We start from the raw sequence: 13,810 nt of genomic DNA on the forward strand, positions 1-13,810 counted from the left end.
TTCTTTAGAATATTATCCATCATTTGTATATATTTTTTCTCATGACATGAGATATTCCATCAAGTTCAAAAATAATGATTGTGAAAGAAAAATAATTTTAGCCTAGCTATTGTAGCTTAACTAGTTTTAAGAGACGTTGATGATAGCTTTGCTGAATCAGGGTTACGTTTATCTTTAGCTTAATTAGATCAGTATATAGATGTTGATGATAGATTTATATTTGTTTACATATTTACAGGTATCCACAAATGGCAGTCTGATGTCAGAGTTGGGCATTTTTCTGTTGGTGGGTGTCATAAAGATATACGTAAATAAAGCATTAAACTATGTCAAAAGGTCTAAGTGGTATGAATAATTTTTTAGGCACTGTGTCCTTCACATGAATTTGTTTGGGGTTGATATTATAGTTATTGCTGAGTGTAGGTTTAGGCACTGAGTGATGCATCTTCACAAATACACAAGCTTTGGCCATGCGGAGTCCAGACGTCACTACAAACCCCCTGCTGTGCTTTACGCTTGAAGCGGAGAGTGTGAGTGGAGGAAGAAGGGCAGCCTGGGGCAACTTTTCGAGTGGAACATCACAAAAATAGCTTTTCGTGTTGTTCGAAAATGCCTCAAATAACGAGCGAAGGGGCCGAACAAGATTCTCAGCCGACGTCGGACCAAAACGGCACCGGGGAAACGGCAGAAACCGGCAAGGAGGGACAGGCCGTGCCGGACCCCAAACAGGAACCGGGCGACAACAACGAGAACAGAGCAGGAATGGACGTGAGCAGTGGTCGTGGTGTGGCGGAGGAGGACAGGGACATCTCGTCTCCTGGTTCCGACGACGACAAAGAAACGGTTTCACCGACCGAAGAAAGGGACAACGATGAAGGAGAACCCGGCGGTAAACTATCTGAACCGGTGAAAAGTCCCGTACAGGGGAGTTTGGCGAGTAGCACTGATTCCGCACAAGAGGGCTCCCGGGTGCTGAAACAAGAACAAAGAGAGGGGGAGAACGTGTCCTCCTCACCGCCTGCAGACCGCACAAAGACCGCGGAGAAGCCCGAGCACGGCACCAAACGACGGGCCAGCGTGGAACTGACCTCGTCGGATGGAGAGCCGCTCAGTCGGATGGATTCAGAAGACAGGTCTGTTGAAGTAGTAAACAGTATGAAGAGGCCGTTTCTAGAACAACTGAGTGATTGTGTTAGGTCACAACACGAAGCTAAGTTTACTGTTTTTAAGTGTTAGTCAAGGACAACCGTTAAAAGGTTAAATCGTTTTTCTTCCGCCGGGAAATATAGTTCTTAAACGTTTCTAGATGACGTGCTTGTGTGTGATTTAGTTCACGATAACTCACCTGTCTTTAGGGAAGCGATCTAAGCTGTTTTCACCCTAAATCTTCAGCTGTTCTGTTTTACTTATTTATATTACTAATGATACAAACAAACTAGATCCCCTTTTAACTGCCATATGTGGTCCCCACACTCCACTTTTACTTCACATGTGCTATCAAACTTCATGCTTAATACAATGCATATTCTAACTGATGGCAACATATAACGGAGACATTTTCACTTGCATTCATTCCCTCATGGAGGTCAAATCTGAAGTACATGTAGTGCAGATAGGATAAGAGGGGTTCGTTGTCTTGCTCAAGGGCACATAAGCCCTGGCAGATGATTGCCATCATGGAGGTCAGTCTACCAAATCACACATCCTTCCACTTTCTTTTTTGTTAACACTGTTTCCATCCACCTGTTTGTGTGTGCATATTTCAATTTGCACTTGAAGAAACCTGAGTAGAAATAGCAGAAATTAAAAAAAAAAATTGTCAAAATATCACCAAAAAGTTTATATGCTGTGCAGAAAAGTTCTAGTATCAACAAATGCAAAGGAAACAGATTTAGCGAATAAATCATGATATATAAAAAGTACGGACTTAAATGTCCATTGAAGAGCTGAAAACATCAGATCTGTGTGGAGCAATATGGAGACTGTAACATTCCTTAAATTAATACATGAAACAAACAGAAATGTCATATTTCCATCATGTTTTCCACATGTTTTTCACTGGTATGAGCTTTGACTTTATGGCTTTGTAGTAAATTTCACTGCAGTAAAGTGGTTCTTTGGCTGCATTTGGTTTGAATACTTTAAAGAGGTTTGAAGAGATAAAAATGACAAAAAAATGAGGGAAGTCTGACAAAACATTTTTTAAAAGTTTTCCCATCTGCTTAATCATCTTGTGAGCCCTCATGTTTATCTTGTGGGGGTCCCTACCCCCATGTTGAGAACCACTGCTACAGGACATTAATGAATGTCCATGCACATGGCTGTACTCAGCCTCACATTGTCATTGTTGTAATTAGTAATGTCATCAACATAACTTCAATTTTTTTGTTTGTTTGTTTGTTTTGCTTAAGTAGCTTTTAAAACATCTTTTTTTAAACTTCTAGAGTACTGTATATAATGATGAGGAGGAGGTAAATATGAAGAGAGAGTGCAGAGAGTAGTTGTTAGAAAGCAGATGTTTGCCATGTGAGTATATTTTTAATACAAACATCACACTTCCTGCAGCTGTTTCCTGGTAAAAGTCTTCCAACAGTTTGAATTGATTATGGATTTTTACCAGGAAGCAGCTGTAGGAAGCGTCAGGTGATCACTGGGCTCAGTTTATCTGAGGTTTAATTGAGGTTAAAAGATCTTATCATATGTGGACATTTCACTGCTCTCTTATGGCAGGTTAGGTGTAAACGGGTGATGAAGTGCAGGTATTTATTGTAGTTTTGACAAATCTCAAACATCCAGGTCACAAGGTGAACGATACTTGCCGCCCACAGTGTTAGATGTCCTCTCAGACCTGTGCTGAGTCAGAGAAAACTCCAGACAAGGTACCAGAGGGAAGTGGATGCACAGCTGTGTGTCTGTACATGAGAAGCAGTTTGGCTCACAGTGTTGACAAATGACAGTAAATGAATCAACACTCATCATTAAAATGCAACAGTAAGGCAGATGTAAGTGCTAGAGGCGCACCAAACTGACTTTATCTCTATTTACCAAATAGTAACCTCAGTGTTGATCCACTCGCATCAACTTGAGTTTGTATGTGGACACACCATCACCGTCCTGGTACCTGCGTGTGCACACTCTGAGATGTGAGCATCTCTCAATTAGAAAGTGAATTTTTCCCTCCAGATGCCGGTGACAGGTTGAAACTAAGTGAATCATTCAGAATGAACTGATGTCACCACGCTCAGAACATAAACATCAATCAAGGCATGCGGGTGGGAAGTGACTGAAACTGTACACACCTACACTGCTGCTTATTAGGTACAGTATGAGTAACACTACAGTCCACTGCTCATAGTCTAATTTTCAGTTTGATTACAGGAAACGTATCAGACGGTTGTCCGCTGGTATGTTCTCAGCCGCGGTGTAGCTGCTTGCTGATTAAATATTTTGCAGTGTGTCTGTATTCGGTCATTTTTCAACCATAAAAAAAAAGTATCAGTCTGTGTTGTGTCATTTTGAAACAGCTGAGGTAGTTGCATATTTCTGTGTAGGTCATCTGGAGGGAAATTTTACCATGGTGTTTAAATAGACTCATCCCCTCCGCTTTTTGGAAATCCCACAGTTACTATCACAACATGAGCAGCATGCACCAGACAAGTTTGATGTTTGCTGTTGAGTCACTGCGCCCGAAAACTCTGCTGCCACCTACACTGCACACTTTAACCAGTGAACAATACAAGAGATCAGATCAGCACACACACACCGAAAACTAAACGTGGTTGCAGAATAATCCTCCGTCTCTTCCTCTGATATTTCTTTGATTTTTGATTTGACGTGTTGTTTGGTGTGTACAGATGTGGTGGACAGGATGAGTACAGTGTTGGGCGTTTCCTTATTTGTGAGACGTTGTATGTGAATGTAGAAGGGGACTAACATCAGTGACTGATGAATGAATGACATCACATACAGTATACAGTACTATACAGCCTGAAAGCCCAACAGGAGCCATTCAGATGTACTGAACAGGTTTCAGGCTTCAACTAAGTTATTTTCATCCTATATTCATCTGCTAATCATTTCATCCATGAATAGTTTTGTCTATATATGAGGGCACGTCTTTGGCTTTTCTAGGGTTAAGGTGTTTCAAAAATATTTAGTATAATATATAAAACGCATAAAAGCAGCAAACCCTCACACTGGAGAAGCTAGAACCAGTAGTGATCAGCATTTTTGCTCTAAAAGTGACTCAAGTGATCAATCAATTAGAACAATGGCTGACTCATTTTCTGTTGAACCACCCAATGAATCAACTGAATCAACACTACACCACCCATCCATATATATACGCATGCACATCTGTGTATTTTGTCAACCAGGATGTCAGAATTCAATATTTTTCACAATCACACACTCTTAATTTTCACTTTCATGTAAGAACTAAATGCTGTTGAGAAGCAGAGCAGCGCTGCAACACCAGCAGGCTGAGGACAGCACACACACACACACACACACACACACACACACAGCACAGTGAAGACAGGATCTGCATTTGATCAGCTCCTTTAAAATCTGCCTGGATCAGTCCTGATACGGATCCTGAGGACGGGCTTTGCAGCAGTGCGTTGAACAGTATTTGTGTATGGAGTGCAGTAGAGGAGTGGCAGGGTCAATAAGTGACACTGAAAGTTTGACTAACACAGGCATGTGTGCACACACGCCTTTAGAACAATAACATTTTAGTGTTAATATAACTTTTTTTTAAAAATTCACATACACTGGAAGGTCATAGCTCCACACTGTCCTACAGAACAGACTCAGACATGAATCCACAGTGTTCTCTAGCACTATATTCAAATTCATATCTCACATCACTCTTCCTCTCAGCTTTACAGAGAATATGAAACTAATCTCCTCTGAAGCATATCTCAACTCTTTCACAACCGTCCAACCAAGAGACGCTGGTAGAAATGGAATTGATTACCGCAGCGGACTTCTGACAGGACTTCCTAAAAAAAAGACCATCAGTCACCTGAAACTTCTTCAAAATTCAGCTGCAAGAGTTCTGACCAAAACCAAAAGCCCACATCATCCCACTTCTTAAATCTCTACACTGCCAGTAAGCCACAGAATTGATTTTAAAGTCTTATTACTTATTTATAAATCTCTACATGGAGATGGCCCTCAATATAAGACTGATATGCTGGAGCAATATAACCCTGCCAGACCTCTGAGATGATCAGGGAGTGGACTGCTAGTGATGCCCAGTGCAACATCTAAACTTGAAGTCACTATGCAGCACAGTGCACACACACCCCGGCCCTCACAGCTTTCAATCCAGACTCCAACCTGATTTTCTTTTGAGCTTTTGACTACATGTCTTTAGAGCTTAAGGTCTTATTAGTGTCGTATTTCATTCTTTTACTTTTACTTTCTTTTTTATTTCTGTTTAGATTTGATCTTTTGCTCTTCTTCAGTTGTTGTTTTAAGTTGGTATTGTGTTGCTGTAACCTCTCTGTACAGCAGCTTGAATCCACCTCTGAAGAAACCTGCTTTATAGATAAAACTTTCCTTCTCTAATGAGCCACAAGATGATGATGATGATGATGTACAGTGTGCTGAAGGAACATGGAGGACTTATTGCCTCCAGCTCACCTGTAATCACCACCATCAGTGTTACCTGCATAATGACAGTGTGTTTACACTTAGTTCAATTACATATGAAATCATCCGTTTTCATCCACTAGAGCTGTTTCATCAGCTCTGTATTATTTCAGACTGCAGTGGGAGTCTTTGGACGGTGTTCTGTTAACCTGCTCATTGAGGAGATAAACTCCATAAAAATAGAAAATCTGATTCGCTGCCTGCTTTAATACCCACTTGGCTGCCTCTCAACTGTTAGTGATCCTGCTGTTGTGGCAGCTGGAAGACTTCAGTGTAACTTTTGTTCTCACACAGCAGAGTGGCAGCTGGATGCTGCTGGACTCTGTGTGTGTGTGTGTATATGTGTGTGTGTGTTGTACAGTAAACGTGATGGGTTAGTCCTCTTGTAGGATGTGTAAGCACAGCCCCCACAGAGAGTCAGTATGGACAGACTGATCAGAGCAGATGGCCATCTGGCTCAGCCCACACACACACACACACACACACACACACACACACACACACACACACACACACACACACACACTTCAGATTAAAGTGAAAGAGTTTTAGCTCACTGGAGAAAAAAACTGAACATGACCCCTGTTTAGAGATTTCAGCAGTAATTGAGTTAAAACATTGAGTGTGTACGCTGCTTTACACACACTGATGTGTAATAACTATGTGTGAACACCACTGTTCCTCTTATTCTACATAGATTTGAATAACAGATTAGTGATGTCTGTATGTTACAGTGGAGAGTCTCAGAGAGAGTTATCAGCAGGAGTTTTAAATGTATTGATAAAAAACTCAACCACCACACACTCGCCTCATAAAACTGTATAATCAAGGATCTGTTATTAACGCTGATAAGACGCTTCATAAAAAGCTACAGTGAGGCTTCAACACATGAGATTGAAGTTAGTGATAACACGTGTAAAACAGTTTGGACTTCACTAAATCATGCAAAAATACCCAATAAACTCATAACATTTCAAATATAAATCATGAAAAATATATTTTATTTCCTGCCTCAATAGGTAATCTGTGAATGTTTAATGAATGACTTTTATAGCCTGACTTATACTGGATGTTTGACACTGATATTGATTATTGCAGTTTTAAACATCTTATACTGATTTATGGACCAGTATTCTTTCTTTATTTATTTACTTATTTGTTTGTTTGTATAACCACATAACATTTTCTGTATCATTTCTTATTAGAATCTCATACATGAGTCACTTTGAAAGACTTATGATCCAGATATTCACTGTGCAGGACATTTAACACTGGATAGAAACCTGACAGGCTGGATGAACTGGAACGAAACTGAACTTTGTTTTCAATGACAAATCTTTAGCATCTCTCTGTTGCAATTTCTTGTTTCTGCTGACACAATATCTGTTGATCTAAACTTCACTTGAATCTTATTTCTCATGCTCTGGAACAGTGTTTTACTGTAGTTCCTCTTCTGTAGACATGTTTGTTTTCCTCACATGTGTCTTCAGTCATACTCCAGGTGTGTGTGTTGTCTCAGGTAATGCTTTGCAGCCTGTTGACTCACCCAGTCATTACTGTGACGTTATTGACGTCTTATCTCACCCAAACAAGCCAGAGATTCCTACTGGGTTTATTCAACATGTGCATGTGTGTTGATCTGGAATCTGGCTGTGTAGAAAGCTGATGGTTCTCACAGTGTTGAGTCATCATAACATGACAAATATCATGTTACATAACCTACAATCCTTTTCTCCCTTGGTCATGTAGATCAATCAGTCTAATTCTTTCTGTCGTGTGTGTGTGTGTGTGTGTGTGTGTGTGTGTGTTCTCCAGTATCAGCAGCACCCTGATGGACATGGAGAGCACGGCGTCCAGCGGTCGCTCCACCCCGGCCATGCTCAACGGTCACGGCGGGGGCGCGGTGGCAGGCAGCGGCTCGGCGCCGGCGGGCAGCAAATCACTGAGCTACACGTGCTGCTGGGATCACTGCCAGCTGCTGTTTCCCAGCAGCCCCGACCTGGCTGAACACATCAGAGCCACGCATGTGGACGGGCAGAGAGGAGGGGTGAGCGTCTCCTCGTCATGTTACTGTGTGTGTGTGTGTGTGCGCGTGCTGCTCCAGAGTGTGTTCATGTTTCATTTAGAAAGGTGAAGACTGACATGAACGCTCCGGTGGCATCAAATCACTGACAGTTAGAGTGAGAATGTAATGTGAACCAACCGCTAAATGAAAGGTTTAATAGCAAGAAGTGGACAGATGTTAACTGCCAGCTGCAATGTCTGACAACTCCGACTTGTCTGAACAATATCAAGGAAAAGAATCACATTTCTCTATGTTTATTCTTGACTTTTTGAAAAGTTGCCCAATTCAACACTACAATAATCTGTGTGTGTATGTTTGTGCCAAGCAGGTGTTTGTGTGTCTGTGGAAAGGCTGTAAGGTGTACAACACACCGTCCACCAGTCAGAGCTGGCTGCAGAGACACATGCTCACACACAGCGGGGACAAACCATTCAAGGCAAGAACACACACACACACACCTCACGTCCACCAGAGATTAAATCACACTGCTCATTACTAAAGGACATGTGATGCACTGTGAAATCACTCTGACAGTGTGAACGGTGTGTCTCTCTGCAGTGCGTGGTGGGGGGCTGCAACGCTACGTTCGCCTCTCAGGGGGGGCTGGCTCGACACGTCCCCACTCACTTCAGCTCACAGGGTTCCTCCAAACTGTCCAATCAGGGCAAAGTGAAGGAGGAGTCTCCGTCCAAAGCTGGCCTCAACAAGAGAAGGAAACTGAAGAACAAACACAGACGCTCCCTCCGTACGTACAACACACACACACACACACACACACACACACACACACACACACTCTATATACTCTATAATGCAGCTTCAAGGCCATATTTTCACATGGTTACGCACACAAACTTCAGTCATATTTATAATTACTTTTGAATTTTCCAGCTCGACCTCATGACTTCTTTGATGCTCAGACCATGGACGCCATCCGCCATCGAGCCATCTGCCTCAACCTGGCAACACACATCGAGAGTCTGGGCAACGGACACAGTGTGGTGTTCCACAGCACGGTGAGCACACACACACACACACACACACAAACACACACACTGCACAGCAGAGCTCCACATGTAGCAGTGCAGTGATGCATTGCTGACCGTAGCTTGTAGAACGAGGACAGAGCAGAGTGTTCTCCACCAAGCAGCACCTTGCACTGTATGAAGTTTTGTAATGGTAAGCTGAGTGAGAGCTCAGTGATGCGGAGTGATGAGAGATTGAGTGATGAGACTTATTTCCGTGTGTGTGTGTGTGTGTGTTTTCAGGTAATAGCCAGGAGGAAAGAAGACTCTGGGAAAGTGAAGGTCTTGTTGCACTGGACACCTGAGGACATGTAAGACATGATTTTCTCTTCTTCTCTTCTTCTTCTTCTTCTTCTTCTTCTGATCACTCTGTCACAGCTGTTTCAAATACAGAATAAAGCTCTGATCAGACAGAGTGCTTCTTAGCAGCCTGGAGCAGCTTTTTGTAATTGTTTTCAATGAGAGTGAAGCTTTTTGTTCACTGCTTTTGCGTTTCTGAGCGCCTCGTGTTTTAGTGCTCTATGCGCCTCATGTTGTTTCAGGAGCACCCTGAACACCTCGAAATGAAAAAACTTCAGTTGAGAGCAGAAAAGTGCCCAATGTCATTTGCGTTTTTTCCCATTGTCAAATTGGATAAATTGAGAGGTGAGCCCTCTCCAACAGACATGGAGGACAAACTAGTGGTGGCTGTTGCTGGATACCTGGAGCTGTTTGGTTTTACCAACTGTAGTTACCATGATCAAAGAGACAACAGCAGGCCTGGAGGGAGTTTACTGCACAGCTAAATGAGGCCATATCAGACCAAATCAGGCATTGTGGTGCACTACCACGGGGTAGAGTGGAGGTGCTTGAGCATGTTTATGCTCTAGAACGGAACCTCTGTGAAACAATCAGAAAGTCATTTTTTATTGATCTGATTCACCAGCTCTCTCGCTACTACCTCTCTCCATTCACTATCTAGGTCACTCGACCACAGCTGCTCTCACTCGCGCTCTCTCTCTCTTCCTCAGGTCTTTTTTAAAATGAGTCAGGACAGCAAAGTCTAACTTAACTTACAATGTTATCAAATGAAGAGAAATGTCCTCCCCTTGTCTGAGTATTGTCTTTGTTAGCTTTACAGCTCAGATCAGTCTGATCACCAGCAGTGATTTACCACTGCGGTGTGAAGTCAGGTTGCATTTCTCCAAAAGTCGACTCTCAACCAACTTCCTCACCGAAGGCCATTGTGGCACCTCTGCGGCTGAAACCCCTGAAGCCTAAATGCACTACCCCCATTCTAATGAATGGGAGGACTGGCATTTTCACCACATCGCCTGATTTGATCTCAATACAACCTAATGGTTAGACTAAGGACAGATGATTCCGTGGTTGCCTAGCAACAATTTAAAAAAAAAAAAAAAAAAAAAAAGCGCAAGCTGCTCTTTTTTAAAATTGTAGACTTCAACAAAAAAGTAAGTGCAGTGCGTCTTTGTGTTTTGCACCCTGCAATAAGATCAAAGGTCAAACCTAGTATATGGCTATACTATGAATGGTCAATGTGTGAAATTGTGGCCAGTGTGTTACAGGGATAGTCAGTGATAGTGTCTATAATGTGACTTCCTGGATATCAAATGTTCGTCTGCTATTTTTTGTAGTGGTCCCAGTAATATTTGCTGGTTAAGTGTATTGAAGTTGTATATCACATGACACAGTTAAGCTACGTTTGAGTCAAAAAAAGGTTATTAATGCAGTTGCAAGAACATTAATTACCACTCATAGCTTAAGATGTTTGATTTAATTATAACTATTCTAGTTATCTGTTAACTCCCCCTGCTCTTTCACCTGTTTCACTCTGTATTGAGTGTTTAGTTAGAGTGAAGGTTATTTAGGGTGCTTTAACTAAGCGCTCTCCCTCATGCCTCTATGCACCTCTTTCCCAGTCGATGATCATGGAGGCTGCAGTGGAAATTATAAATGAAAGTATTGACAGCATTTTGGGTGCAAATTCAGGAAGCTTATCTCTACCTGGTTACTGCAGTTACAGTCAAATTAAGCGCACCTGCAGGGCAGCCGCCCCACACTAAACTGATATAACAACTACATGAGTCTCATGTTTTAGCTGCAAGACTCGTGTTTAAATGTTGTTCATCATTTGTGATGTGAAAATGTCAAAGAAATAAAAAGCTTGCATCCTGTAACTATCAAATAAATGTGAAACAAGACACCCCAAGACAGACTTGAGCCTGACTGGTTTTATATAAAACAGTCTGCAGACCTGATCTACATGATGGAGTGATGTGTGTGTTCACTGTAGCTAATGTTAGTCCAGCTGCTGGAAACAGCTGCAGCAGACTCACAAATACTGTCACTCCAACTTTATTTATTATTTATCTAGCTTTATCTTTTAACATTTACTGCTACCGCTAAAATGCATTTATACTCAGAGCAGGGGAGTTAACTTGTACAGTTAATGACTTTTGTCTTTACTTTCTTGGAAATGTGTATTTAGAGTCCTGCTTGTCCTGAATGTTAGCATTGTAGCGCTGCTTTCTGCTGTCAGACACTCAGCCTGCATTAACTGAGCTGCTGCGTCTGTACAACATGCTAGTTTAGCATTAGCATGAGCCTCAGATAGCTAAACTGGACATCCACCAAACAACAAATCCTTGGAGTTTTCACGACTTCATGCTTCAGAGTTCATCAACACAACAGTGAGCAGAGTGAGGCATGCTGCAACTTTTTCTCTCTTGGACATGAGGGATGTGTGTTTGCTTTACAATTAGTGCGGCCCAAACACACCTTAACCCCCCTTATTAAAGAGTAAGACACTCCACCTGGTGGTGCAACCACGTACTACAGCAAATATACAGAACATTTTCTGACAGTTACACCTCACATCTTCTGCATTATTGGTCAATATATTTCCAATCTGTTGAATTATAAACAGCAATTACTCAATACTCATTTTCTCATATTTTTTTTATCAGATCTCATCCCAACTATAGATCTACTCTATTTTAAGATCCACAGTGTTCCAGGCTTTAACTGGCACTGTTAAAATGTAGCTTTGCACTTCTCACACAGAAGGAAACATCAGTATTGTATTTGATGCACAGTGCAGATGTGAGCTTTGATCCAGTGAATGTAAATGTGTTCTTTAAACCTCTCACTGTGTGTCAGACTGCCAGATGTGTGGGTGAATGAGAGCGACCGGCTGCAGCAGAAGACCAAAGTGGTGCATCTGTCCAAGCTGCCCACGGACACAGCTGTACTCCTCGACCCCAACATCTACAGGTGTGTGTGTGTGTCCAGAGTGAACAGAACTCTCTTTGCTTCAGGGCACTGAACATTAGTTTGACGTTGATAAAATCTCTGAATCTTTTTATTTCCACACAGGATGTTCTTCTAACCACCTCCAGAGGAACTCCACCGTCACTTCCTGCTATTAACCACCGAGTCCATCTCTACGTTCCTCCTCTCCCACTCCTCCCTCTCCCAGAGGATGCTGGGAGTTTAGTGACGTGTTTTAAGGCTGTGTGAGGCCTGCGTTAGGTGCTGAGTTTACTGAGGACATTTAGGGGGAGATGTTGCTTGTTTTAGGTAACACAACTAGACTGAAAACTAACTGACAGAAGTGTAACTGTAGACACATTTGTAGAGAGACGCTGTCTTTGTAAATACTTGAGATTTGTAATATATTTTTATACTTTGAATTTTTTACTGTACTGTAGATAGATGTCCCTTTTCTGCCAAACATTCTAAATAGATGTTTTAAAAACTGATAATAATGGTCATGTGCATATAGCTGGCATTGCTCTTGTTTGATGTCATTAAACTTTTCCAACTCCCACCTGGTCTGAAATTCTTACCTGCCTGCCACACACAACAGGTGCTTTTGATGGCACAGATTGGCAATCAATGTCCCAAAAAAGTCAGCACACACTTCTCTGATAACGAGTGTAAAAGTTAAAAGGATACATGATGAAAACAGGATTAACATGTATGGACTGGACGTCCTCACAGGTGAATTAGGTATAAACTTAAATCACACACAAGACTTCACGGCCATATATCCACCTCCTCATTACACCTGTAATCAATACATGACACAAATAAATATTAATGTAATAAAGCAATAAATGGCATTTTTATTTTACTTCTCAAAAATTTCCCTTTCAGCAGAGGGTTCATCTGATATTGGTTGTATATTATTTACTAGTATAAATGGTGTATGGTTTCATATACCCTCATGACATCATCAGGGTTAGTCTGGATTGGGTTTGAGACTACAGATTTATAACAAAACCTGTTAGACTGAAGGTGAGGTCTGAAAGAAGCAGGCGTTTAGGAGTTAGGGGTGTCTAATGAAAGAAACTGCTGAGTTGCATCATGGGAAATGTAGGCAATAGTGCGTTTGAAGCTTAACCCTAACTAGTGACCTTAAGATATTTTGGCAGCTGCTGCTTCTATTTTGACCAGTCTTTTTAAAATCTGTCTCTTGCAAGTCCCCTAAACGTTATGGAAGTTTGATACCAAGTCACTGCAGTAACCCTAACTGGTTTCATCTGAGGAATTCTACCCAAAACCTGCATGAAATGACAAATAGCAACGATGAACCTAAATAATGCAGCATGAAAATATTTCTCCAGAGTTTTAACATTATCGTGCTGCCGAGATTCATAAATATCAGAATATATTCTGGGAATTCAATTTTCACATGGCCCCTCTGTAATTCCATAAGCAACATATTGTAGCTCTTTGTAGTTTACAGTGTAGAGAAGGAAATTATTAATCTTGTTTAAATTTCCTGCCAAGAACTGAGGAATTTCTTTGTCTTGAACTAGAAATGCAGTTTGACCAGAGTCTAACTAAGACAAGTTAGGCAGGTTTATAATGGCAAACATGTTCAGTACAAGACGCTAGAAAATGTTTTTAATTCGTGACACATTAGAAGTGTTGCAGAGGGCGCCATGCTGCTGGTGAAATAGGATAAATCATAAAGTAGGTTAAAGTCACGCGGTGCAGAATAAAAAGCCTCACCATACCAAAGTAAATATTGTCTAAATGTTAAAATACGTCC

At 41.5% G+C, this 13,810-nt stretch overlaps 1 protein-coding gene across 1 annotated transcript; it reads left to right on the forward strand.

Annotated features, from left to right (window-relative positions):
* Positions 1-473: 473 nt before the first annotated feature.
* Positions 474-12,580, forward strand: aebp2 (AE binding protein 2). Its single transcript, XM_067582573.1, has 8 exons — positions 474-1,133; positions 7,477-7,708; positions 8,055-8,162; positions 8,285-8,471; positions 8,618-8,742; positions 8,995-9,062; positions 11,911-12,024; positions 12,127-12,580. The coding sequence occupies exons 1-8, from the start codon at positions 610-612 to the stop codon at positions 12,137-12,139; spliced, it is 1,371 nt and encodes a 456-aa protein (XP_067438674.1). The 5' UTR covers positions 474-609; the 3' UTR covers positions 12,140-12,580.
* Positions 12,581-13,810: the final 1,230 nt, after the last annotated feature.

This window comes from Thunnus thynnus, chromosome 23, assembly GCF_963924715.1.
Source record: "Thunnus thynnus chromosome 23, fThuThy2.1, whole genome shotgun sequence".
NCBI lineage: Eukaryota > Metazoa > Chordata > Actinopteri > Scombriformes > Scombridae > Thunnus > Thunnus thynnus.

What these genes read in the sequence shown, in the direction of transcription:
- aebp2 (XM_067582573.1), top strand. Translation starts at nt 610, where the DNA reads ATGCCTCAAATAACGAGCGAAGGGGCCGAACAAGATTCTCAGCCGACG. An exon ending in GCGGGGACAAACCATTCAAG is followed by an intron (nt 8,163 to 8,284) that starts GCAAGAACACAC and finishes GTCTCTCTGCAG; the next exon opens with TGCGTGGTGGGGGGCTGCAA. An exon ending in GTGTGGTGTTCCACAGCACG is followed by an intron (nt 8,743 to 8,994) that starts GTGAGCACACAC and finishes GTGTGTTTTCAG; the next exon opens with GTAATAGCCAGGAGGAAAGA.